Below are 26,882 nucleotides of genomic sequence, written 5' to 3'. Positions count from 1 at the left end.
AAACGCGCTCCTTGTATGATGTATGCAGAAATAGTAAATGACCACTTAATAGCTTTTGCAATACTGAATATAGCTGAATTAATGCTTTTGTGGTTGAATCTTAAATGATAAATCCAAAAGCAGAGGCAAGTTTGTTGTGCCCTTCTAGCTAAAACAATCAGCAATAATTTCATTCAAGCACCAATATCTTCCATACACTTTAACGATATTAATAATGACAGTAAAGTATACAAGTTTGTGCAAGGAGAGAAATTTCAATTAAAGCTAATACTAGATTTTTAAATTACTGAAGCAGCATAAAATAATAATAAATAATTTAATATAATTCTTGCTTATATGAACAAGAATCATATTAAATTATTTATATGAACATAAAAGCTAAATTCAATTAAAACTATCAGACCAGCTGCTTTCAAAAGCAGGTAAATATAAAAATCGTGCCTCAAATATTGTAACATTTCATCATGAACACAGGTTACATACTTGCTACTGCAAGCCTAAGAAAGGAATGTCAAAAATTAAGTTTCAAGACTTTTCTAAGGAAATTTGGTTTACATTTATATCACACATGCTGAAAAGAAGGAAAATTCACAACAAACAGTTAATTTATGAAAAATTTAATCAAATCTAGATCCTTAATTGATTAATGAACCTGTCTAAGAGGAAGGATACCTTCATGCATGATTTTCTAAGAGAAACCTCACATTCACATTACACATGGAGAAAATCATAAAAATGCCCGTGAAATCAGCTCATTCATCAGGACTGAAAACTGAGTAAAAATACCAAGTTTACCAGTTTTATTTAAGTTCCACAGATGACGGGAGGGGGAACCTTATATGAATAAATGTTCTGCAGATTAAGATGCTTAGTTAAGATCTGAAATAAATTTGATTTTCAACAAACAAATTAAGTATACTAACAAAAATACAGTACATACCCAAACCAGCAGAAGCAGTACAATCAGTTTTTTCATTTATTTCAGCTCTTAAAATTGAGGCAAATTGAAGGGGAGATACTTTAGTATCCATTAAAAGTTCGGTACAATCAATATATAACTCATCACAACTAACTGCTTCAATGTCCAGTGTGTAACTGCAACAAAATTAATTTATAAGATACATAGCAACAGCAATGCATAAGTAAGACATGCACATTAATTTAATTCAAAAACTGAGCAGCAGTCGGTCTTTTATTGGCATTAATTTCAGTTGCTTTAATACATTTTAAGACAAAACAAATACTCTAGCAATCAGTACTTTGCTAATATTCTTACTATTGCTAAACATTAGTTGTTTCTTGAAGTGCATTTAGAATAGATTATTTATGAGAGAGTTTGCAAACCTATTTATCTGATAAAATGCCTAATGGAAGGCTGAAGGAGAACACAACTCGTATTAACATAACATGAATTAAGTACATAATCTGAAAAATTATTTCTATAATGATAGTAGTATTCACAAAGGCCAGAATACACATTACACAAGTGTTTATTAGAAGTGAGAAAATGAATCAGTTTGATTTCTTCAATTAACAAATATAAGACAAATATCTTTGCTGCCTAATAACTGCTCATAGGATAAAACATACTGAAGATGTCTTTATATCAATTTCATAGGAAACCAACTACAGTACTTTTCTCTTTTTATTCCTTTAAATCTGACTAACTGAAAAATTCTATGAGAAGTCAAGAATTTCTTACATAAAAAGCAAACATCTGATTATTTATTTTTCTCCCTGTATCAAAATTAAAAATTGCTTCTTATTAGACATACATACCATATTTCCATGTCTTTTATATTTTTTTAATATAAATGTGTGTGAAAAAAAAGACATTTTATAAAATTTAAAATTCCACTTAAGCAACATTTAAAAAATACACCTTGCATAAAAAACTCCAATTTCCACACATTTTACTTCTGCTTTATTACTGTATGTACACTGCCCCCCCCAAAAAAAAAGAAAAAAAGGGGGGACAGTTCTATATTTCCCGTTCTACTGGGCCGAATGACAGAATTCAAATAGCGTTTTTCATGTCTCGAAAGCGCAACTTAGGATATATATTAGACTAATATATAGCACTATTCTATGATAGGTATTTTGACACAAAATCGGACTTTTTCTGAAATAACATACCAATATTTTTACATATTTCAATTCTACGACTCAAATTATGCCAGACTGCCAACTTTTGTAAAAATCGTACGAGTAGTTTTTAAAAAACTAGCTCTCCAAATTTTAACTCCTCAATGTTAATGAAATTTGGCATATATTTACTAATATCTTTTTTTTCATTAAACGTTTTTGATTTTTTCCTTTCACATTTCGAAATTTAGGTTCATTAAAAATAAAATTCACCTATTTTTTGTGTTTTATTTTTAAAATTTCTATTTTTCAATATTTTTTATAAATTTTTCGAAAAAAAATTTTGAATTGTAACCTATAAAATTTTTACCATCATCTTAAAGTAGGTGTAGTTCTAAGCAAACCTGCAAAAAATGAGAGTTTTTTATTCAAAATTTTCTAAGATATACACGAATTTACATATTTTTGTGTTTTGAAATTGGGAATCTTTTTCTTTGAGTGATAATAACGCCAAATGTGGTTTATGGATTTTTGTTACAGTAATTTGCCACAACTGTAAAACGGATTGAAAGATTTTCACATTTTTTAACATCCTAACCCTTAATGTTTTCCATTTACAGAACGCATTTTCATTTATGCTGACTTGTAAATAATTCTTATCTTTAAATTTTAGTGTTTGGATTAGTGAAATCACATAAAACAACCTAATTTTATTGGTACTGGCGATGTCTTCCATTGCAATAAAGAGAGACATTGTCCCAAACGCCCCGCCCCCAATTTCTTGCCATATGATATTAAAACACTCCTTGATTTTCTTCTGAAAAACTATTGTTTTTCCCTCTTAAATCTGCACCTCATCTTATGAGCACAAAAAAGGCAGTTTTGCTAAACTATTTGTAAAATTCAAAAATTTAAAACTAGCAAAAAAAAAAAAACTTACTTGTAGATATTAAATAAAATTTCAATTTCGAGGCTATCAGTAACAGGTCTTTGTTCCTCAGGAACATTTCCTCCACCCCAAAAGAAAGAAATTGTACTATTTCATTTCATCCTTCTATCAGTTACAAAATTTCCAAACAATTTGGAGTTTTTCTATTCTATCAAACACATATTTATTTGTTCATTTCTGTTGTTTATTTAAGAAACTAAGTTCCATGTAAACTATAGACTTTTCAGCTGTTGACAAAAAGCAGCAGAGTAATAGTAACAACAGAGAAGCAGATGTTTTATTAGCTTCATTAAATGTATTCATGACTTTAAAAAGATATAAAGTCGGATTTGACTATCTGCAGAGAAAAGGTCAAAGGAAAGCTATAATACACTGATGAGCAAAACTTAAGAACTCTTTCATTTTTTGTGGTATCATTATAATGGAGCAGCTTGAAAAAACAAAAGTCATCTCCTCGACATGCATCACAGTGATGACTGAAAGCAAAACATGTGCTCAAAAGAATACATGTGTTAAAACAGAGATTTTAATAATAAGATAAGGTTGTAATAATGATTATCATTATAAAGATACATCCATTCCACAGAGCAAATAAAGGCATGAGGTGATATTTTGTACAGAATATGATTTCTCATTGTATCACTAACTGCTTAATGTTGATAAGTTGTTGGGGCAACACTGTCCACTGCTTTCTGTAAGTGCACTTTTCAGTCGATGGACAATATGCAGTGGATGAAAACATGCTGCAAGTCATCTTCCACAGCACTCTACACATTTCCTTTGATGGAGGTTTGAAGACTCTGCAAGTCAGTCTATGCAAGAGATACCCTCATTTTCTACAAATTCCTTCTGCCGTGTTTTGACATTACCGTCCATAAAAAAGAAGTTGGGACTAATAGTGTTTCTGAAAAATTTCACTTGAGGAACGATCACGTCTTGTATTAGCAGTTTGCCATTATATAGCACTGATAAAAAATGTAAGTGCTCAATATGAACACAGATCATTATTTCACTTCAGATGATAATGTTAATGATTCTTGGTAACTTTGTCAGGCAAAACTGTATTCCTATCTCTCTTCAGATAATAGACTTCCAGAATCGAAATATAGTTCATATAGTATATAGTGTATGCCAGTGTTTCTCAACTGGATTTACTCCAAGGACCGTAAAATATTTCAGTACGTTCTCGCAAACCGGTAAGTTTAATAATTCGACCCATTGGCCCAATTTTTTCACATTAATAAATCATCAAGACCAAAAATAATTTTTAAAGCATTTTATTTGTTATAATTTACATATGTAGACTGTGGGAAAAAAATGGGACAGTTCTATATCTCCCATTCTACTGGGCCGATTCAAATTGGTTTTTTATGTCTTGAAAGCACGACTTAGGATATATATTTGATTTATATATAGCCCTATTCTAACATAGATAGTTTGACACAAAATCGGACTTTCTCTGAAATAATATACTAACTTTTTTCCATATTTCGTTTCTACGACTCAAATTATGGCAGACTGCCAAGTTTTGTAAAAATCGTACAAGTAGTTTTAAAATATTAGCTCTCAAAATTTTAGCTCCTCAATGTTAATTGAATTTATTAATATCTCTTTTTTGATTAAACTTTTTTGATTTTTCCTTTCACATTTAAAAATTTAGGTTCATTCCAAATAAAATTCACACATTTTTTTGCGTTTTATTTTTTAAATTTCTATTTTTAAATAATTTTTATAAATTTTTCGAAAAAATTTTTGGATTATAGCCTATAAAATTTTTACCACCATCTTAAAGTAGGTGTAGTTCTAAGCATACCTGCAAAAAATTAAAGTTTTTTATTCAAAATTTTCTAAGACATACACGAATTTACATATTTTCGCATTTTGAAATTTGGCATCTTTTTTTTTTTTTTTTGAGCGATAATAATGCCAAATGTGGTTTATGGATTTTTGTTACAGTGAATTGCCACAACTATTTTTAACCTTAAATTTCAAATAAATTTTTAGGGAGAATTAATTATATGAATTTTTTTTTCCTCAGTGATGCGTAATACTAAATGAAAAGCTATTTTTTTTAAATTATAGATGATATTATTCAATATTTTAACTCTTTTTTTTTTAATTTCTTTCTTTTTTCCTCTCTCTCTCTTTTTTTTTTTTTTTTTTTTTGGCTTTAAATATTTGTAAGAGTAAATTTTTACCTCCGCCATGTTATCATCTGCTACTTTACTTTAACTTCATTAAAATTCAATTGTCTAAAACTGAGAAAAGTTCATTTGATGTTTATTTTCACAATGTTTTTAAGCAAACAGGACGTTAATAGGTTGGGTCATGCCCCAGCTTTAAAAATTATACATATAAGTATAAATTTTTACATTAATCCTCTTCGAAAGAATGTTTTAATTAGTTAATTTCTCTCATGTTATAGATTGTATAAAAAACATAATCTTTAATATGATTTAGATTATTTGTAGGCGATATAATAATCGGGTCACTCAGTGGTACAGAATAAACATTGCTGGACTGTTTTATTTTTTTTCATTTAACAAATAATCTTCTAATTAAAATATTTATCCTTTGCACTTTGCTTAAACTTTATTTATAGTTAAAATGCCTAGAAAATGAAAAGCTGCCTTCAATTGAAACGCAGTCGATATAACTGATATTTAAAAAAAAAAAAAAAAAAAAAAACGACAAGAATGCAAAATTTATGGAAGTGTAACAATCGAAAAATCTTAATTTTCTTGTGGTGAGCACTGAAAATAAATGTAGAAGGAAAGAAGAAAATTAGGGAGAAAAGTAAGCAAAAATTTGAAGGGGAATTTGGCTGTCAGAAATACCTAGGTGTTTCGAAAAGTTGGATGCTTTTGAATATACTTTCAGAATATGTCAAGGAATTTGGGCATTTAAAGAGAAAACACTTGGATGCATACACCAAGCAAATACCATCAACTGAGCTTGTGCTAATGGAAAAGACAAAAACGATATCATTGCAGATTAAAGTGAAGAGCACCTGGTTGTCGACTATATGTTTGTATAAATTCAAATTATGTTATCGAACATCCTATCATCATAAACGGAGAATCACATGATGTCTTAGGCGAATTATTTGAATATTCAGGAATTTATCCAGTGATGATGTATGTGGATGTCAGCTAAAGGCATTTTCCCTCTTGATGAAACCAATCTTTCCTTTCATCTCAAGCCTTTAAAGTGCTTAGCCTCTAAACACTGATAAAGGCTCTGACCAAATACTGATGAAATGGATTGAATTGGATTATTAAGTTACAGCAAAGCAGGGCTATCTGCCTAAAAGGAGAAATGCCTTCGTCAAGAACTTTCTAAGGGAAACCAGCTGGCATACATGTTGCAATGAGAAAAACCATAAAAATGCCCATGCAACCAGCCCGTTCGCCCGGATTCGAACCCCGAAGTGAACTAGTGTGTGCGAATTAGTGTTTGCAGTGTTCAACAACTTTACCGCTCAGCTGTTTGTGGGCCTTTATTAAATGGAAGGCGATAACTTTATTTAAAATGAATGTCAGAAATACCAAGATGTTAAGTTGGATGCTTTTTCATTTGCTTGCAGAATGCCTGAAGAAAAAGAGCAAGCCATTAAGAAGAAAAAAATAATTTTTTGCATAAAATTTAGTATTAAAATTTAAAACTTTTTAATGTTATAATAATTGATTCTTGCGATTTCAAAAATAAAATATTTGACTAAATTATGAATAACATTTTAAGAAACTAAATGTAGGATGATAAAATTGTGTAAAGCAATGAGCACAATATTAAAGCTATTTAAAGCAATATATGCAAGTCATCTTAAGTTAAAATGTCGGTTATACATCTTTCTCACTTATATATCTTTTCTGAGCAAAACATTGAAAGGTGCATTAACTGTGCTTTACTGTATTTTCTCTTTTAATATATTCAGTTTTCAGATGCATCGTAGTCTGGGACACAAAGTATTCTTCAGAAAGAAACGCAATTCGAATAAATAAAATAAAGTAATGGAAAATTTATATTGATAAATATATTTAAAATGCTCAGTTCAAATGAATAAATAGAAAATTTGAAGAGACAATGCAATGCAAACAATTAAAATAAAAGTCTAAAAATTTTAAAATTACCTAAAATAATAACTGTGACAAAAAAATTATAAGGAAAACTATTTGAAAAAAAATAAATGATGCACCTTATATTTAAATTACGCAGTTCGAATGGGTAAATAGAAATTTTTAAAGCAGTTATTCGAAAGAAACCATGCAACTTAAACAATCAAAATGAAATTCGTAAAAGAAAAAAATATTTAAAATAATAACATAAAAATATAATATAAAGAACATTATTTGAAAGAAAGAGCGATGTGATTTTTTTTATTCTCATGGGAAAGGAAAATAGGTTGCCATATATTAAGAAGTTCGCCAAGTGAACTATTCTTGGCACAAACTGAAAAAAGTGCCAATATAAATTTGTGAATTTCTTCGTAAATTTCGCACCAAATTTTACAAAATTTCCTATTTGGGCATAATTTGAGTCGCAGAATCGAAATATGGAAAAAAATTGGTATGTTATTCCAGAAAAAGTCCGATTTTGTGTCAAAATAACTATGTTAGAATAGAGCTATATATAAAAATCTAATATATAGCCTAAGTCACGCTTTTGAGACATGAAGAACGCAATTTGAATTTCGTCAATCGGCCCAGTAATACGAGAGATATAGAACTGTCCCCCCCTTTTTTTTCAGTGTACATAAACTTTATATATATATATAAAGTTCCTGTATATGTACACATATATACATAATAAAGTAAATATAAAATATAACGAGAGCGAATCATATTAATCAAATATGTACAAGACTGACTTGAAGTTTATTACGAAAATTGAAAGGAAAAAAAAAAAAAAAAAAAAAAAGCTTATTAAGACACAGCCAAAGAAAAGATGGAATAGACAGAAAACAGGTTTTCAATGGAATCAAAAACTGTTATAGGTACTAACAACAAAAATACGTATAAGTAAAAAATAATCAGCAGAACCCAGAAAAAACGTTTCTACATAATTCTCTAAGAAGTCAAAATTTTAAATGTCTGAAATAAAACTAAAATGTACACACAGATTTCTCCTGACTAAGAAATTCCTGCATTCATCAAATTTTCTAGCTAAATTTCATGACACCATGAGGGCATATTTTCATGAAATTTTACTAGTTCAGCAATCTTTTTCAAATATATATAAAAAATTTTCATTTAAAATGTTTTACCCTTTCCTAAACTTTAAAAAAAAAAAAAAAAAAAAAAAAACTGCACTTCCATTAATTAAATTTTCTCTCTTACTAGTTTTCCTGCTTAAGTTTACTTACGTTTAACCCTTCAAAAACTTTTTAACAGTGTTCTACCGTGCATGTTATTAAAAATTATGTATGCAGGACAAAAAGGCATACCTTGAAACAATATCATACAACTGTCTTGAAACTTCAGTATAACCTTCAAAATCATATGCTATAGTCTTCAGTTCTGGACAACGTCTGAGAGCTTCTCCTAAAAACATACCATTTCTTATACCTGCTTTTCTAGCTTCATAGCTACAACTTGCAATTTCTGAAAGAGATCCATATTCTTTGGAAGATATGGAAATTTTTTGTTTCTCAGTACTGGTATCACTATGTGTCTCAACTTTTTCAGGAAATGTTAATCCTCCAATTTTTTTCTTTGCTTGATTTGCATAATGAGCTGTTTCATAATGAATATCACTTCCAACTTGAGTACCTCCTCTTTTTCCTTTAGAATGAGTAACTGCAACAGGGCAACCTTATACAAGAAATAAATCATATATTCAGAATTAATATTATTTTACAGCATTAATATAAAAGAAAAAAATTAATATGAATATTAGACATCTAGTAAGTAATAATACTTTATACTTTTCCTCGAACTAATATAAAAAATTCAGGCTTTTTGAAAAATAAATAAACCTTTAAAATCATACCAAATAATGCATAAAATCTTCCCATTAAAAGCAGTAATGATATAAGTAGGATGATCGAAAAGTTATAAGACAGGCTTCTCTTACAATGAAGTTGGCAGTTTCTTTTTTCTTCCCCATGCAAATTTAAATCGTTCATACTGGAGAGAGTTTTATAGTATTTTTAAATGGTTAAAAAAATATGAAATACTGTTTAGCAGTATCCTCTCTTGAAATGCAGACATGGCATTTTTCACCTTATCTTCCCATTTAAATGTCTTTTCAAAGTTGACAGTATTTAGAATTTGCATGCCACTAAGTCAAGTTTAAGTGTAAATTTTCTGGTGTTAATAAATAGTGTCACCAACTTTGCAGAGCAATATGTAGCTGAGCACGGTCCTTTAAATAACAGTAAGATAGCTTGAGGAAATCTGGTTCTTGTCTTCCTCTTAGCTCCAAGTGGAGGACAAAATGGTTTCAAAGATGTTTACACAATACATTCAGTATCTTCTCGGAGGTGTGCAATGTTGACATACATATCAGTAATGGATAACCTTTTATAAATGTTTTATCAATTACTTACGTATTACCACTTTGATGTACCTCCATTACTGAAATACTGAAGAATCTTACACAAATGTAGAACTGTTGATGTGTTGTTTCAACTTTTAACTTAAAAAAAAAAAAAAAAAGAAGCATCCGCTTTGACCTTTATTAACTTACAAGTGAAATTTCCTCTTTTCATGAAAGAGAAAGTAAACTTGTTGTTACAAAATTCTCATCTATTTGATTTGGAAATACTACAATCTGAGATTATAAATTTGAGTACAACTAAGGCCTAAAAAGTGCCTCTAGCCTAAAGTAATGATCCAAGTCTTAAATTTTTTAATATATATACAGAGTGTATCCATAGCACATTTCAGAACTTCCAAATACCGAGAATGTCAAGCAATGTCTTGGAGTTTCATTTGTAATATTATCAAGCCTCTTTTTTTTATTTTGTTTGTTTCAGACTGTTAAAACTATTCTTCGCTTATACCATTAAGTATGGCAGTTAAAGAATGTATAATGCAGTTTCATATCAGGTACTTGAAAAATCTAAACTGTTTACAAGAGCATATTTATGTATACATGAAAACACAAAGTAACATTCAGTCGCTTATCTTAAATTAAGATGCTATCAATTAATCAACTAGCAGCCCACTATAAATAAGCAAACATTCTTAAGTAACTCAAAGAAAATTCAGTATTAGATTCAGATTTTCCCCACCCCCAATGAAAAGCCGTGATAAAATACTGATAAGGAAATGCATGTCATAAAAAAATATGTATGTGACAATCGATAATGTCCCCAAAAAAGTATTTATGTGGCCATCAAAAAATGATCATAGTATTCGCATAGATGGTTTTCCATTTTGTCATATATTTGCATCAGAGTGACTCATATTATGATCCCTCCTAAAGGAAATTCAGTATTTTAACCCAACAGTGGATCACATACTGCAGTTTTTGTCATCTTTAGTGAAATCTTGAACTTGTTGTCTCTACATATAGAGTGCATGTCAGCTTGCTTAAAGGCATTATGTACCTCTATTTTCCTGCTCCTTTTAGTGAGTTCCTCTCAGTGCCAAGTTTATATGATTCCTTTTTTTTTTTTTTTTTTTTTTTTTTTTAAGAAAAAACAGATAGCTAAGTGTATGGAGAAAGCAAAACTGCAAAAATGTGAAAAGTATGTATGTCTTGAATGGAAAAAGAAAAGCAGCACTAGATGCATTATTGAAACAGACTAGGGATGCACAACTAGAGATGTTGACTGCTTGCGGCCACATTTAGGCTGCGAAAACTTCTTCAAAATTTTTGTTCTGATTTGACATATTGGTTATCTCTGGAAGGGCTTGCGAGCAGAAAACATTTCACAAATTCCTCATTCGAAATGGGATTTGGCACTGAGCCAAGTTCCCAGCATCTACCAAAGCAAGTTTAACCACCTGAGCACGAGAACTGCCCCTAGCCTGTATGGCACACAAATTGAGGAAGGGTCTGTGGTATAATGTAGTACGAGTGTGTTTGCATGCATGTGCTAGTAAAAAGAGAGAGAAAAATATTTGCTCAGATCGGAAGTGCTGCACTCATCTGCTTGCTTTGCTGCACTTCTGGCTTCGTAACTGTTAATTTGTTTCACGTGCTTATTTTTCTTTTCGAGACCATTAAGAAGTTTCTTGTTTTGAATATTTCACTTTTCTTATATTATTTTGAAAGAGAAACCAATGCAGAATTTTTGTTCCACGTGGTTTTGATAGTTACTTGCCATGATGTACAGATCGAAAACAAAAAGAAAGGTAGTGGATGATAATGAGAAATTTTCGGAGGTCTGGATTTTGAAATACTTTTTTGTGGACAATTACATGCTTGATATGTAATTTTATTATTAGTGTTTGCAAGGAGCATAATATTAAGTAACACTACAACAAGAAACATTCAACATTTTCAAAGCTTGAGAGGTTCAAAATCATAAAATCGAATCTCTTCACTGTTCTCTTGTTCCACAAAGGAATGTATTTACAAAGGCATCTTCCTAATTAGATAATTGCGTTGAAGTTAGTTTGGGAATTGCAGCCTTAATTGCTAAAAGTGGCCACCCATTTGCTGATGGTGATTTTGTAAAGGAGTGCATATTGTTGCCGTCCGAGAAAGTATGCCCTGAAGCTACAAAGAAATTTTAAAATGCAAGCCTCAGTATAATGACAGTTCAAAGAACTTAAAATTTATCTGATGATGCTAATAAACAATTACAGATTGCTGCCACCAAATTTAAATACTTTTCTCTAGCAGCTGATGAGTCAACAGATATTACTTCAACATCTCATCTGCTTTTGTTTGTTACAGGAGTTTCTAAAATTTTGAAGTAACTGAAGAACTTGTTGGAATAAGTTCGATGAAGGGGGCTAAAACTGGAGCTGAGATCTGATCCTCCATTTTAAATTTGTATTCTGCACCTAATTTTGGCACTAACAAACTTGTTAGTATCACTACTGACGGAGCTCCAGCCATGATTGGAATTCAGAATAGTATGGTGAGTCTACTGAGAAACCAGTTGGATGACTGAGGCAAAGATTTGCTTTAATAACACTGTACCATACATTAAGAACAGCTGTGTGAGAAAGAACTAGGATTTGATCGCCTAAAGAATGTAGTGAGCAATACAATCAATTTTATCCGCTCACATGGTTTAAACCACGGGCAATTTAAAGAAATTCTAGAACACACAGATGCAAGACATAGTGCTCTCAAATACTACTCCAACGTATGGTGGTTGAGCCGTGTAGAGGCTTTGAAAAGGTTTGCTGATTTGATTGATGAAATAACACCATTCCTTGAAGAAAAGGAAAGCAAAATAAGATGTTAAAGGAACCAGCTTTCAAGTGTGACTTAGCCATTTTTAGTGGATGTGAAAGCCCATTTGAATGACCTAAATAAAAAAATTGATGGGAAAAAACCAATTCATCAGTCAACTGGCCAATGCAATATCTGCTTGTAAACTAAAACGCCAGCTAAATACTTTTCTAGAAACATAGCTAAATACTTTTCTAGAAACATATTTAAAGATTGTCAGTACAAATACAAAGCAGACTTTAGATATGTGACAATGTGCTTTATTCCTTCATGTATATTATGTCCTTACATATATATTTTGTAGATACCCCTTATGTAGGGTACCCCTTTGTAGATACCTCTTAAAGTAAATCATACATGTATATTTTTAATTAAAAAGTTTCTCCAACTAAAGTTAAAAAAAATAGTTTCCACAATGGAAATAGGTCAGTCCTGCAAGGAAAAAAATCTAGCTTTTTATACGAACATCATAAATCAAAATGTTCAATTAATAGCATGTTCATTATTCTTTAATATATTAAATACCAAAAATTCTAAATCTTTACATGTAAAATTGGAGGCATATTCAAGATTATTGCTTGCTTGTTTTGTTGAATGGAACAAAGTAGAGAAAAGTTATCTGCCTAAAGGGAGAAATGACTTGGGAGGAGACTTTTACAAGGAAACTGACGTAATTATGATACATATTATAAAAACCAAACCAAACTTGCAATCTACCTGTTTGTCAGGATTTGAACTTAACTAAAAGTTTAGAGGGCAAATCTATTTGACCACTAGCAGCCATATATTAAACAGTTTAGACTACAATTCAATATACAGTCAAAAGTCGTTAATTCGGACACCCATAATCCGGAATGATCTATAATCCGTACCTCAAAGCTTCAAACTTTCTGCGCTTACGTCGCGTTGGCGCATGTGCGTAAGGCCTTTATGGCTGAGAATATGCCTGTGCGTGTGCGCAAAATACGTTTACGAGTGCGCATTTAATGTATAACAGATGGTATAAGCTAAGCTAAAATTATTTAATTATCTATTTCAGTTAATGTTGCAGATTGCGTTGTTCCTTAATCTTCGAATTGGATCCGGCTTATTATTTTTTGCAGACTGTTAGAACAATTTTATAAAAGTAAGCTTGAACTTTCGATTATGTCAAATAGAATTTCTGATATATATTTATTAATATGTAAATGATCTACAAAGCGAAAGTATGTTTCGAAGTTCATTAAACAAAAAGTGGAATTGCTACAAAAAAATGGATAAAGGCATATCCTTTGTTTATCTAAACTTTAACGTTTGTTTATCTTTAACGCCACGGCACCGCCGCGCAATGAATTGGAAGTTGATCTGTCAGCACTATCCTTATCTTCAGGGCAGATGTTTTTATTTTATTTGGCTTATAATTCCTTATTAAATGTAATATTTCATCTCAATTAAATCAAATTCCTCGTCATTATAATTCGTTTCCGATAGCGAAGAAAGTGACAGAGGTTATTGAAAACGAAAAAATTTCAATTGACAAATTAGTCGGTATTCTCGACACAGCAATTATAGGACTTGAACAGCGGAACTTTGTAACTGAACAAGAAATTATGTCTGTTTAAAGAATTAAAGAGAATGTATTATCACATAAAAAACGAAGCAACTTAAACAACTTACATTGAAAGAAATGTTAATAAAGTAAACAAATAAATATTAAGCTTTTTTTTTTTTTTTTTTTTTTTTTTTTTTTTTTTTTTTTTTTGTAAATTTTGATACCTATTAGATTATAATTGTTCTTTATTTCATAAATTACGATTTGATATTTTTAATTTTATAATTTCTGCACGCCATCTTACCAGATTTAAACTGATGATCTATAATCCGGAAAAATCGATAATCCGGAATCGCCGAAGTCCCGATGAGTCCGGATTAACGACTTTTGACTGTATAGGGTTAAAATGATTTGAACCAGAATAAAGAATAAGCTACAAAATAAAAAGTCAATCATTTTGACAGTTAATAATTGCATACAGTGTCAAACAGCATTTTTAATTAAACTGCTCTTGTAATTAACTCATTAAACTGTAAGTTATAAATCCCCCACAAACATATAAATATATTTGGAATATTTTGAATTAGACTTATTAATTGCATAAGTAAAAAATTTACTAATTGTACTTTTCACTGTATGATGAAAAGACAATGACATTTTTATTTAAAAAAACTAAAAAGTCCTTTAATAAAATACTTATTTTTGAAAAACTTTGCAATCATTTATATTATACATAAGAACCGTTAAGAAAAGAAAGCCTGTACCCACCTTTTTTGAATATCCTATATAATACAGAAAAGTGGATTTAGAACATACCTTTTAACTCTGGATGTTTTCTTAATCCAACAGAGACAAAAAAGCAGTCCATATCTAAATGCATAATAACACTGCCTTCATTTTTATTAATGTTCTCAGACTTAAAAAGTTCAGGACTGTCCGATAAAGGTGAATCATTGATTCCACATAGCATTTTTAACTTTATCCTGCCAGGATAATCTTTTCCTTTATGATTATCAATAAGGTACTGAACATAACGCTTTAGATCTTGGCCTGCAGTAGATATGTGATGCAATCTTGAATGACTATAGAATTCTGATAAAAACTCAGGATGTCCAGCTTTAATGGTCAATCTGTTATTTTTCTGCAATTCAGCTGAAAGAGGGCTTTCTGTTTTAGTCTGGGTAGAAATATTTGTGTCATCTGCCTGAAAATCTGAATTATAGTTTAATGATTTCAAAGATGGTGAGATTTCAGTGTTCTCAGTAGCAATACAATTTTTTGTAATGCTTGAGAAATCATTCTGAATTATTTCATTTAATACATTGTTCTTGTTAGGTTCCAAAATAACACACGGATTAGTGCAAGATGCTTCTACTTCTAAAGCAGAATTTTCTTTAAAAATATCACCACTTTCAGTAGCAGAACTTTCAATACTGCAGTCTCCAAGTTTAGCATTTGGTTTAAAGTAATTAGCATTGATTCTTGGCTGATTGTTCAGAACTTCAGGTGTGTACAAAAAATAATTCTGATGAGGAAGGAGTCTGCCCGCTTTGATGCTACAGATTAAAATACACACACTTATATATATATACATACACACACACATATATTATATATAATTTCAAATAATAAAAAATACAAAAATCTATTATTCAAAGAAGAATTTTGCTTCTGAAAAAGAAATATTTTCCCTCCAAATATTGCATTTTATATACAGATTTAAAGACAGTAATACTGAGGGAAAATGTACATATATTCATAAAAATATATCATCACTATCATGCCATGACCATAAATCTGTAAATTCATGTTTATTATTATTATTATTAAAAGCCTTAAAGATATGGCATGCATTAAGTTGTTGGGTGGGAACTTGAAACTTCTATATATACAATATTTCTTTATATCCATCTCAGTGAATATAAATCTCTTTATTTTAAAAGAATAAAAGATTAAAATTTAAATTATATGCTACACTTTATGATACTCATATACCATCTGCTCAGCTTTATAATAACTTTACATCAATTTAGAATTATTGCGCTATGCAAGTTCATTAGAGAAAGATTGCACAACAGACAAACTTTACGCATAACATAGCTAGTAAGTTTCATAGCCTTACATTGTTTGTATAAAACTTTTTAAATGATCTATTTCACTTTGATGTTCCACATTACAGTACATCAGCAAAGATCAGAAGCACTTGGTATGTCCTATTGGACTATATTCAATCAAACTGGAAAAAAAAAAAAAAAATCTGTGAAGAATTACTTATTATCCATTCCTCATGAGTGCTTTCCTGAACACACACATAAACTACCATACTGAAGCATAATTATATGTTTTACAAATATTCGCACTTATTATAACTAAATTATGACAAAAGACAGATGACACCAACAAAATAACATTTAACACAAATAAAAGAAAGATCATTAGAAGAACCTTCCACTCTAATGCTGGAAAGAATGGTACAAAGGGTAGAAATTACACCTGGACCCTTTATACAACTAGCAAAAAGAATTGGGTTTATTACATCAAATTATAAGTACATATAAGTAATTTACAAAATTTGCCAGTCTCAGAGAATGAATGTGAAATATTGTTTATGAATTTTTGGGCAGGATGAAATTTGACAAAAAGTAGGTATTTAAAGATAATTTGTTTATTACTGTGATGCTTGCCATCCAGCAATTCATCACATGTTGCTGAGAGTCTTCCTTCTACATGCACCTACTGCCCACCTCCCTTACATACCTTCTCACTCACTCTGCACCAGTAGTCTCAGTCATATCACAAATTGTGGAATAAACAAAGGGTTACTTTTGTTTCGCTTTCTAAATGAAGCACCAGTCATCTCAATCAGCTCAGTCCTGTCACAAACTGTGCAATACACATAGGGTTAATTTTGCTTTGCTTCTTAAATGAAAAGCTGAATTTAGTGAATGAATTTGCACCGGAAGGTTGGTTTTTAAGTGATATCAGGGTTCGTACATATTTCTGCTTTGTAATATCATCCAAAAAATAAATTAGATCCGTAAGCACTATGCATTATTATAAAACATAATTATTAATAAGTTAAAATGAAATTTACCAAGTAGCATTAAATATTTTACACTTATAATAGTTGGACATATTTGAAAGAAAATAAGTGACATTTTATTTACATTTTACTGACAGTTGGCTTTATGCTGATTTTTTTGTATCTCATTTTGTCACATTCTTGTTCAGGCTAGAGGTTTGAATAGCCGATAGATTTTATGTCAAGTGACATATATTAAAATGATAAGTTAAAATCATAATCAGCATGTTTCATAACAAAAGACTGGCTGTTGTCACCTCTACTGCTTGCCTAGAGAGAGACCTCCTGATCAGAACAAACCTGAAAGGGCTAATCTAGGTGCGGTTGGTAAGTTTCGAAAGTTAGCTGCGGCTCTGTCTGACGCAGTTAGTGCTGTAGCTTCGTGTAGAATTCCAGGGGTTGTAACCTAGTAATATACTTTAAGGTTCCAATAAGCCAAAGCATGATTAAGTTCTTTTGTATTATTTCAAGTCTCAGTAAATGAGAACAAGTTTTACATGAATTTTACATTTTTGAGTTTTATCTTGTGACCACGGTAAGGATAAATGAAATGTAAAAACTCCCTTTAATATGTAAAGATAATTTTTAAAGGTAAGCAGTTAGTTATAAATAATTTAATTAAATTAACTAGTTAGATAATATTAGCCTTATGGATTTACATGGCCACTATTAGATTTTATTTATTTTTTAAAAATATTTGTTAAAAAAGCCCTATTAAAATCACAATCTAATAAAATTTCACAGTTTAAAATGCATGTAATTTATGACATTGATTCTTAAACGATATTAGGATAATTACACATTAAAATCCACAAAACATTTATGTTTTGTACCAACTAAACAAAGTATTTATGCATCCTCTTAATTTGAAGCCTTCCCAGACATTTTGGTTAATTTATATCAATTTCCTTCTCTTTAAGCATCTTTTATAGCAATTAGAAATTTGTCTCAATATGCAAACTAATGTTCTCACTAGTCTCTGCATGCTTTATCTCCTAACTAGCCAACCTCTTCATAATGATGCACCTATGAGGCTTTGTTTGATCTGGTAAAAATTAAATAGTCCAAAATCCCCACCTAGACGTGAAGCAAATTATTGCTATGTCTGAAAGTAAAAAGAACTTAGACCATAAACTCATATTCTTATGCTAACAAAATCAACTACAGCTCATGGTGATGTAGTTCAACAAGAGTCAAATTCAAACTGTACTCTGTGGACTCATAGTCAAAGACCATACAATATAATTTTAATTTATACTGGCTCAGGAACTCTATCATCATAATAAATTCAAATGTCGGCAGTGATAATCCAAAGATGAATAATTACAAATGATCAGAGCTGGCAGAAACTAATGCATCAAACAAGTGGAGGTCAGAAACACACTCTGTCTTACACTCCAAAAACCTCAATTTAAAAACTGTCTAAGTGATTGCAATCTGGTCAGGAAATCGAAATGAGAAATTATAGTAAAAGCTGAAATTATAAACAATTGCATAATTTACATAATAGTAACTGTACATAACTTTGAAGAATAATTTTCTTTCTCTTTATGTATTCAGTTTCTTTCTTCAACACATTTCCTTTTCATTTTAGAATTTTTGGATTTAAAGATTTCTATTATTCTAAAAACACTATGTGCATTTAGAATGTATAGAAAAAGCTGCTAATTTTATTTCATTATTCAGATGAACATTCAGAAGAAATATGAAATATATATGGTAAGGGCCAGTTACAGAGCTGGTGTGGCAGAAGTTTTAGAATTTAGAGTAGGCACTGGAAGCAGAATTTAAGATCCCCAGAAAATTTAAAATCCATCAGGTGGGAAAATGCCTGTGTGTGATGTATTAAGACGTATTAAATGAATCTTTTAAATTGTCAGTTTTCAATTTCTTTATTAATGAAAAAATTCCCTTCTATAAAGCCTGTCTGTGTCATAAGATTAGAAGCATTATTGATATTTTCTATGCTTGTGTTTAGTAAAAAATACAGAAAATAATGGGGGAGATAAACATGCTAAGAAAAAGATTTTTGTATCAGAAGTAAAACATTCAAATATTATGCTTTCATTGTTCTTCCAGACGTTCTCCAAAAAGTAAGAAATTCATCACACACTTCTGTAAAATACATCCATTACATGTTAATAGCAAGGAGGCATTTTTCATTTTGTCACATTTTTCTGGAATCTTCTAGAATCATGGGTCTATAAATCTTGTCTTCAAATCCTTCTAAACTTTCCAAGCTGCAATGTCTAAAATCCTAACGAAAAATTACTCCTACGAATTCTACAACAGCAGAAAGCCAGAAATATTTTGAGAAAAAAAAAAATCAGATAGGAAAAGTGTAAAATTAATTTTATAGAGAAAACTGATGTGTATTCTAAGAAATCTGAATATTCTGAGACAATAACATGGAAAAACTCTTACCATACAAAAAATTAAGAAAAAAAAGATATTTCTAATTAATTACACAGCTACTAAAAAAGATATTTTACTTTTCCTAAGAACTGTTTCATAAATTGTGCTTTATAGCATTATACCTTGTTTATTTTTCAGATTCAAAATATTGTATAATAAGTGACCAAAATGGAACTGTATAATAATATGACAGCAAAAAGTAATGTTTTATTTTAATGTTATTTTTTAAATATAATTTCAATATATTACCATTATTTTATTGAAATTTATCAATGTTACAATGGTTTAAAAAAATTGTCGAAGAATTCCCAGATTTCGGAATGAAAAATTTTCTAAAGAAACTGATCTCAAAATCACCAAAATGTTAATAAGTCGCCAAATTTAAAGCCATTTAATAAAATAATTCACATCCCCAAAAGCAAAAAGTTGTTTAAGAGCTCTTGATTAGAAATAATAAAATAATTTTTAAATGCTTGTGTTTCATTTCTTGCTTAGAAATTCAAGTATCCCACCATTTATATTAGAAATAGGGACAAATTATAACCCATGAACCCATTCAAAAGATAACCATATTTGTCAGTGAATCGCCAAAAATATTCTACCAAAATGCTAATACATACCAAAAATGGCAGTCGTAAAAATAGACAAATTTCTGATGATTAAAATTAAGGATCTTCTACCCATTTTGGCCAAAATTAAGGACTTTTAAAAGACCAAAAATTGATTTAAAAAAACCTAAGGACTCTTAAGGACTGTACGAACCTTAGATATACTCTATTATATGTAAATATTCTAATATTCTTTTTTGAAGGCTAGAAAAAAGGATTCATCAATGAACACAAAAATAAAAGAAAAATGCACCAGTAGTAGCTCATACAGGATTAAGCAACAGACTATAGCTGTTAGTAGTTTTGAAGCAATAAAAAGTACCAAAATGGTAAAAAAAGAAGTAGTTAAGGATATGCTGAAAATGAATTTAAAATCAATATTATGCTATATAAGTTAGATTCCCTGGCTGTGCACGATTATTTTGTAAAATGCAGGTTCAGCTTCTTTCTTTCTTTTGAAGATATTTTGAGACATAAACATATTTAAAAAAAGAAGCAATAAAAGATGAGTTACTATGTGCGCTAACCATGTAATATTTCACAAAGAAGGAAGGTGTGTATTCGAAGTCTTATTGAAAACTACAGATTCAGAAATAGAGTAGGAATATTTTATGGTAAATTTTTTTGGTACTGCTAACTCTCTCACTTGCACTAAAGTAATAGCTGAAACATAAAAGAATATGAAACAGTATATATAAGTCTAATGTCAAATTCAGTACACTATACGATTTTGTTCTTCAGCTTACTGAAAATACTTGTTGGAGATTATATTTTGAATTACCAATGTTACCAATTGTTATTGACATATCTATAAAAGAATTAAATGCCCCTGTATAAAACAAACAGCTAAAAGTAAAAAAATATATCATTAAGGTACTTAAGACAAAATATAGAATATGCTTGATATAGAAAGAAAATACACCTCAGTTGGAAAAAAACCTTTATCCTGCATCTGTTATAAGCAGACGGAATTCGTGAGCTGCCATTTATTTGAGTGACTATAGGTTGCATTTTGCTGCTTTTCTTGATCAATATGAAGATGACAACTAAAACAACTGCTTTCGTAAAAGAATGTTTTGAGATTAAAATTCTCTTTCCTGAACTTTGGTTTCAAATGACTTTTGTTTTGAAACACCGCCCAAAAATTATGAAGAGTCTCTCCTAACTCCTCCTCCTCCATAAGTGGTGATTATATTGGGATTAAGACAGGTTGACAAACAAGATGGTGAAGCTGACCACAAGTGATAAATGATGATGATAGCAGCAGAGAAGAATTTAACCGTTTGACCGCTACGCGGTGCAAAAGCGCTGCTTTCATTTGTCTCGAAAACCACGACGCAATTAGTTATTTTAGAATGCACTCATGTTACAAAGTACGAGTGAGGTAAGACTATGTATGTTCCCACCCAAGGAGCAACAAAGACACACTGAAACTTGCGCAGTTTTCGAGACAAATGAACGCAGCACTTTTGCGCTGCGTAGCAGTCAAACGGTTAAATAAATTGACTCTACATATACCAACAAATGAATCATATCAGCATATTTAAATATTATTTTATCCCATCTGTGGCCATGAGCTCTCCTAAATTAGCTTTTTGATCATTGAAAAGGCTACATGACAAAAGATGAACTCGTTGATGAATACTAACTTTTCATGGGCAACCTCTTGCAGTGGTGAGTGAAGACACTCATGTTGATGTCATATGAATTCTTAAAGAAAAAACATTTTGTCATAAAAATTTTGCAATGACCGCCATTCAAAATCTTCATACTCCTTTTAAAGTACTGCTTCACAATGGCTGCAGAAGAGTGATATTTTTCATAATAATTAATAAGAGATATTAATTGGAGAAATGAAAAATTTAACATGTATTATTGTGCATTCTTTATAATTCAAAATGGTACCACTGAAAACGAAGATAAGAAAAAAAGAGAAGATTCTCGTTGAAGCATTTTCAAAGTGTTACAAAAAATGCATCTTTCAACTAGAGTGATGAAAGATATGAATCCTTTAGCATATATCTTCTAGGATACTAACACTAAATTGTTAACCCTTTCATGATGGCATGTTGAACTGAAAACCCTCTGCAGATGAGTGTGTCACATACGCATCACTCCCAAATATCACTAGCAGCCGAATGATGCACTGGTGCATCACCACTCACATTGACCTTCCAGATGGGTGTGCCATACATGCATTTTCAAACATACACACTCTTTTAGAACTTTTTTAAATCACTAGATGGGGCTCCGTGTCCACTACAGTTAGCTTATTTGAACATATACATTGTTGGCCTTGTATCCATGAAATATTTTCCGAGTCTGGTGATTCATTTAGATGTACGAGCAGATGATATAAAGTAAACAAACCCCCATTGACCCCAGTTGAGGCTTCAAGTGATATAAACATTGAACAATTTCTGATGCTTCCAATTTGTTTTTGAGGTTTTTTTTCCCCTATGGGAAGATTGGGAGCGGAGCTGGGTTTTAGGAACACTGGTTTTTATTCAGTTTGCATCTTCTTTGGAGAGCAGACTAAGTTTTTTCACCAGTTAAGGGAGTTAATCTAATAGTGCGATGTCCAAGAGAAAGAAATTTTAACAGAAGAAGAGTATATTCGAATTGTAAAGCCTATGAGTGTTCATTTGAGTTCATGAGTGACTATTTTGGCACCGAAGACTCTAGATTTAAGTGAGAATAATGATTTTGATACCGAAATTTTGTCAGAGACTGAATTGGAAGTCTATTTTGTTTCCCCCTCATAATCCAGCAGAACAGTGGCTACTCCATCATGAATCAAGTAAACTAATCTCAAGCTTCATGAATTTAAGATTTTAATTCAATTTAAGCTTCCACATCAATCTGTTAAACAATTAAAGCCTTATGAATTTAAGACAATTGCAGAAGTAAACTTAATTCACAAGTATGTGCATGAAACTGATCTTTTTTGCCATTTCTTTTGGTAATCTAATCAACTTAATAGTTGAAGAAACTAATAATTTCCATGAACAAAAGATGTGTGATATTCCATTTTCATCCAAAATTACATACTCTTGTAGATAAGCATAAAACGAGAGAATTCCTAGGATTAATTATTCTGCTGCAAATAATTAAAAAGTTCAACCTGCAAATGTGTTTTGTAACTAATGAAAAGATAGCAACTAGATTATTACACACTGTCCTCTCTGAATCCCTTATGCTATAATATTTAATCATATATGATATTATTTTTAATGTGTTTAGATATAGATTTAACTACGTTTTTTACAACATTTCATCGAGATGAGTCAAATTTGTGCTAAGCGGCATGCCATGCATATATGATACACATGTTATGAAGGGATTAAGAACTGTTTGAAGTTATTGTCTTATTCATAATTCAAGGTGATTTTGATCTCTTGCACAGTTCAAGGAGGATTGTAAAAAATATATTTACGGATGCCCCTAGGCGAAAATTGGAGATACATGGATACCGAGTTTATACAGTTCTTTGACTTGTTATTTTGGCATTGTGTAGCGGCGACTTTTGCACCAAAAATCACAGCTACACAAAGACAAAATAACAAGTCAAAGAACTGCACTATTTCAGTATCCATGTATATGTCAACCTATTTTCACTTAAAAAAAATCAGAGAATTGCACAAATTTCACATTGTGCACTCCCTTGACTTAATTCATGTGCACATCTACCTATTTTCGCTTAAAAAACATCAGAGAATTGCACAAACTTGGAATTTGACACTCCCTCGGTTTTAGCTATGTGCACATCGATCTATTTTCACTTAAAAAGTCGAAGGAGCAGCCAACAAAAAATATATAATCTCAATCAACTACACTTTAAATCAAACAACATAAGAAAGGAAACTCATCTTAGCACTACACAAAGGAAATATCCATTTGCCTTATTTAGAAATTTGTCTGTCTTCAGTCAAACAAAATTCTTTAACAGCATCCAAATACTTCCTAAAATTATCTGAACTAGAATCTGTATACTTTTGTTGCCACATAAATTCATAAAAATAAGAATAAAAAATATCCTCCATTTGAAAATATCCGATGTTCGACCATATGCATTTCCTTCCTCCAAACAGGACACTTAATAATGGCTACTAAGTAAACCTTCATTTACAAACCACTCAACTAATGTTTTTTTTCTTTCGTTCCAAATCCTACAGAAACTTCAAATTAATCTTACCACATTCAGCCATTCTACTATTTAAACAACAAAACAAGCAACATACTTTCTAACTAACACACACCACAAGCACTTACAAATCATTTTCCATCACGCGACCGATTATGTCATAATAGGGTTTCCATAACATTCAACTACTCAGGTTACCATAAATGAAACAACAGCCTGGCGATAAATGAAGCAGCAACTTTGCAATAATACAAAGGGCACCCTTTAACCTACTCTAATGGAGAATTTCTTTGTGCAACAAAACTACCGAGAATGTCCCAGGCATGTTCTATGGGATTTAAATCCAGTAAATATGAAAGCCATTCCAAGCATTCAACACCTTCCTTTTAGAGCAGTGGTTTCCGAAGCAATTTTACACAGCTCCTGAACATATTCCAACTCTCTATTTTTTTCCAGTCTAAATAGACACTTTTCTCTACTACTGAATAGCAACACAAAATATAGTAAAAGCACATTTTTTTTAGGTAATAATAAGGGACAACAGTGTATAAAAGAACAATCTTTTGATCTGTATTTGGTGAAGCTTGAGATTAGTTTACTTGTTTGTGATATTTTGATGTAGAAAATGCATCTAAAACTAGATTGAGTACTTATATCATCATATTTATCTTCACATTCATTCATATGAATTGTTTATGTGTAAAATTAGATGCAATCAATCTCATTGGGTTTATTTTAGAACTTTAAGAATGTCATGATGTTACTGTGTGCATGGTGCATATGACCAGGAAGTTAATACTTTCAATTTAATGTTTGCCTTCATGCCTTTGACTTTGGATTTATAGTATTTTGCTATAGATGGACTAGATCTGGCTTGCTTGATATAGATTTGATATTATTTGCATGGATTACTACTTCGGAGTGACTGCATTGGATAAGTATTTACACTTCTTGTTTTCATTTTCATTGGTACTCAGCCAGTTACATTTTATTTGAATTTTTTGATATACCTACTGATAGTAATGAGTAATTTGTTTCTCTAAAAAATACGAAAAGAGAAATATGTTCTTTAACACTAAACTGTTTAAAACAACTGAAAATTCTATGCATTATCCTCTATAGATTGCCTAATCTTTTGATGAACTTCATGAACAATTAATAACTAAATAAGATTTCCTCAATGAGCTGAATAATGATATTAAAAACCATTAAAGGAAGAGGAATTTTTCAAAACTTCTAAATAAATAAAAGAACTTTCTTACTTAAGAAATAAAAGAGATTTAAATTTCTCTCTCCAGATTAATTCCTAAGGATGTAATGAATCAACTACTATTTGTGCAACAAATACCATTAAGTTGTAAAATTTTTAATATAAAAAAATTTTTAGGGACCCAAGTGATTGGCAGAAATTTTAGAATCAGTCTCATGACAAAGATCCATTATCAAAAGTAAACAAATTTAATTACTTAAAGTGGCTATTAGTCAGGTTAGCTTATAATGCCATTTCCACATGTTTGCTTATAAATGAGAATCAGAATTCAGTTGTAGAATTCAGATCTGGGAGAAAAGATTTGGTTATAAATGCTCACATGATTAACATGTTAAATCTTTCAGCTGTTAGAAATGTAATACATATACAGAATCTTAGAAAACTATACGATTAATGCTTTAACTCAAATTAGATGGTTAAAGTCTATGAATATAATATCAGTTACATACTTTAGCTTACGTTATGTACAACAATATTATTAAAACTTACTCTATAGATTGCATTAGAATTTAATCACAGTAGAAACAGTGACCAAATGAGGAATATTAAAGAACTAATAGAATTTATTCACAAAGAAACTGAAAGTCATAAAAGACCTATGGTGTTAAATAACAATATAAAAAAATTACTCATAAACTATCAAAGTATTTATTGTGCACATGTATGTAAAAACAAAAAGATAAATAGCTAAAGGTTTCTTTACAAAATATAAAAAACTTAATAAGAATTACTACAGCTCTTTATTTTAAGTGAATTTTCAATTACCAGAACTATTTTTCTTAATACTTAAAATTTAAAAAATATCTGTAAATATATTAAATCTTTTTTTAAAAATCTGTAAATCTTTTTTTAAAAAAATATGTTTATATTTCTGTTACCTGTCTGTAATCCATTCTGGAGTTACCACTATTTGATTTTTAAGGTTCTTTATTTTGCTGTTGGGTAAATTTGATGCAACTGTGTGAGTAGTTTTTGAAGAACAATAATAGTGATATGTTCCACCATGAATTAGCATGAGCCTTTTCAATTCTTCAGCTGATGGTTCTGAAAAATAAAAATAAATAAATAAAGAACATATTTTAAATACATCCTGTAAACAATATATAATTTTAAGTGAATTTATGAAATTACATAATTTTTTTAACTATTAAGCTGAATTTCTATTGACTGGCCTCTTTATTAATCGAAGTTTTTGTTAAATGAGGCGGCAATCAGTTGAAAGAAATAAAATGAAAATTACAAAACATTAGTGAATTTTGTCACAAAAGAGAGTCATTAACGAGTCTTTTTTTATTTCTTTTAAATGCTTTGAAGAAGCAAAGATTTTGTTGAATGCAGAAAACAGCTGATCTATAAAACACAAAAAAGGTGACTGTTATGATTGGAAAAAACATGGAAGCTGAGTAAAATTAGTATGAATCATTAAAACAAAATGCTCCCA

At 30.3% G+C, this 26,882-nt stretch overlaps 1 protein-coding gene across 4 annotated transcripts in view; it reads right to left on the bottom strand.

Moving 5' to 3' along the window:
* Positions 1-26,882, bottom strand: part of Rev1 (Rev1 DNA directed polymerase) — a 95,318-nt gene that overhangs the window by 56,098 nt on the left and 12,338 nt on the right. For 3 of the 4 annotated variants that reach the window (XM_035351212.2, XM_035351213.2, XM_035351211.2), the window contains exons 4-7: positions 26,320-26,485; positions 14,739-15,478; positions 8,478-8,844; positions 941-1,095 (exon numbers count right to left, since the gene is read on the bottom strand). In XM_035351212.2, coding sequence (XP_035207103.2) covers positions 941-1,095; positions 8,478-8,844; positions 14,739-15,478; positions 26,320-26,485 — 1,428 coding nt within the window. Of the gene's footprint in view, positions 1-940; positions 1,096-8,477; positions 8,845-14,738; positions 15,479-16,044; positions 16,159-26,319; positions 26,486-26,882 lie in introns of those variants that run through there. The other variant, XM_035351214.2, reaches the window with a different exon arrangement.

The sequence above is a fragment of the Stegodyphus dumicola genome, chromosome 4, assembly GCF_044657685.1.
Source record: "Stegodyphus dumicola isolate Sdum_Otavi_A_Nest chromosome 4, ASM4465768v1".
NCBI lineage: Eukaryota > Metazoa > Arthropoda > Arachnida > Araneae > Eresidae > Stegodyphus > Stegodyphus dumicola.
Note: the sequence above shows the minus strand (reverse complement) of the source record. Positions and strands in the feature narration are given on the sequence as shown.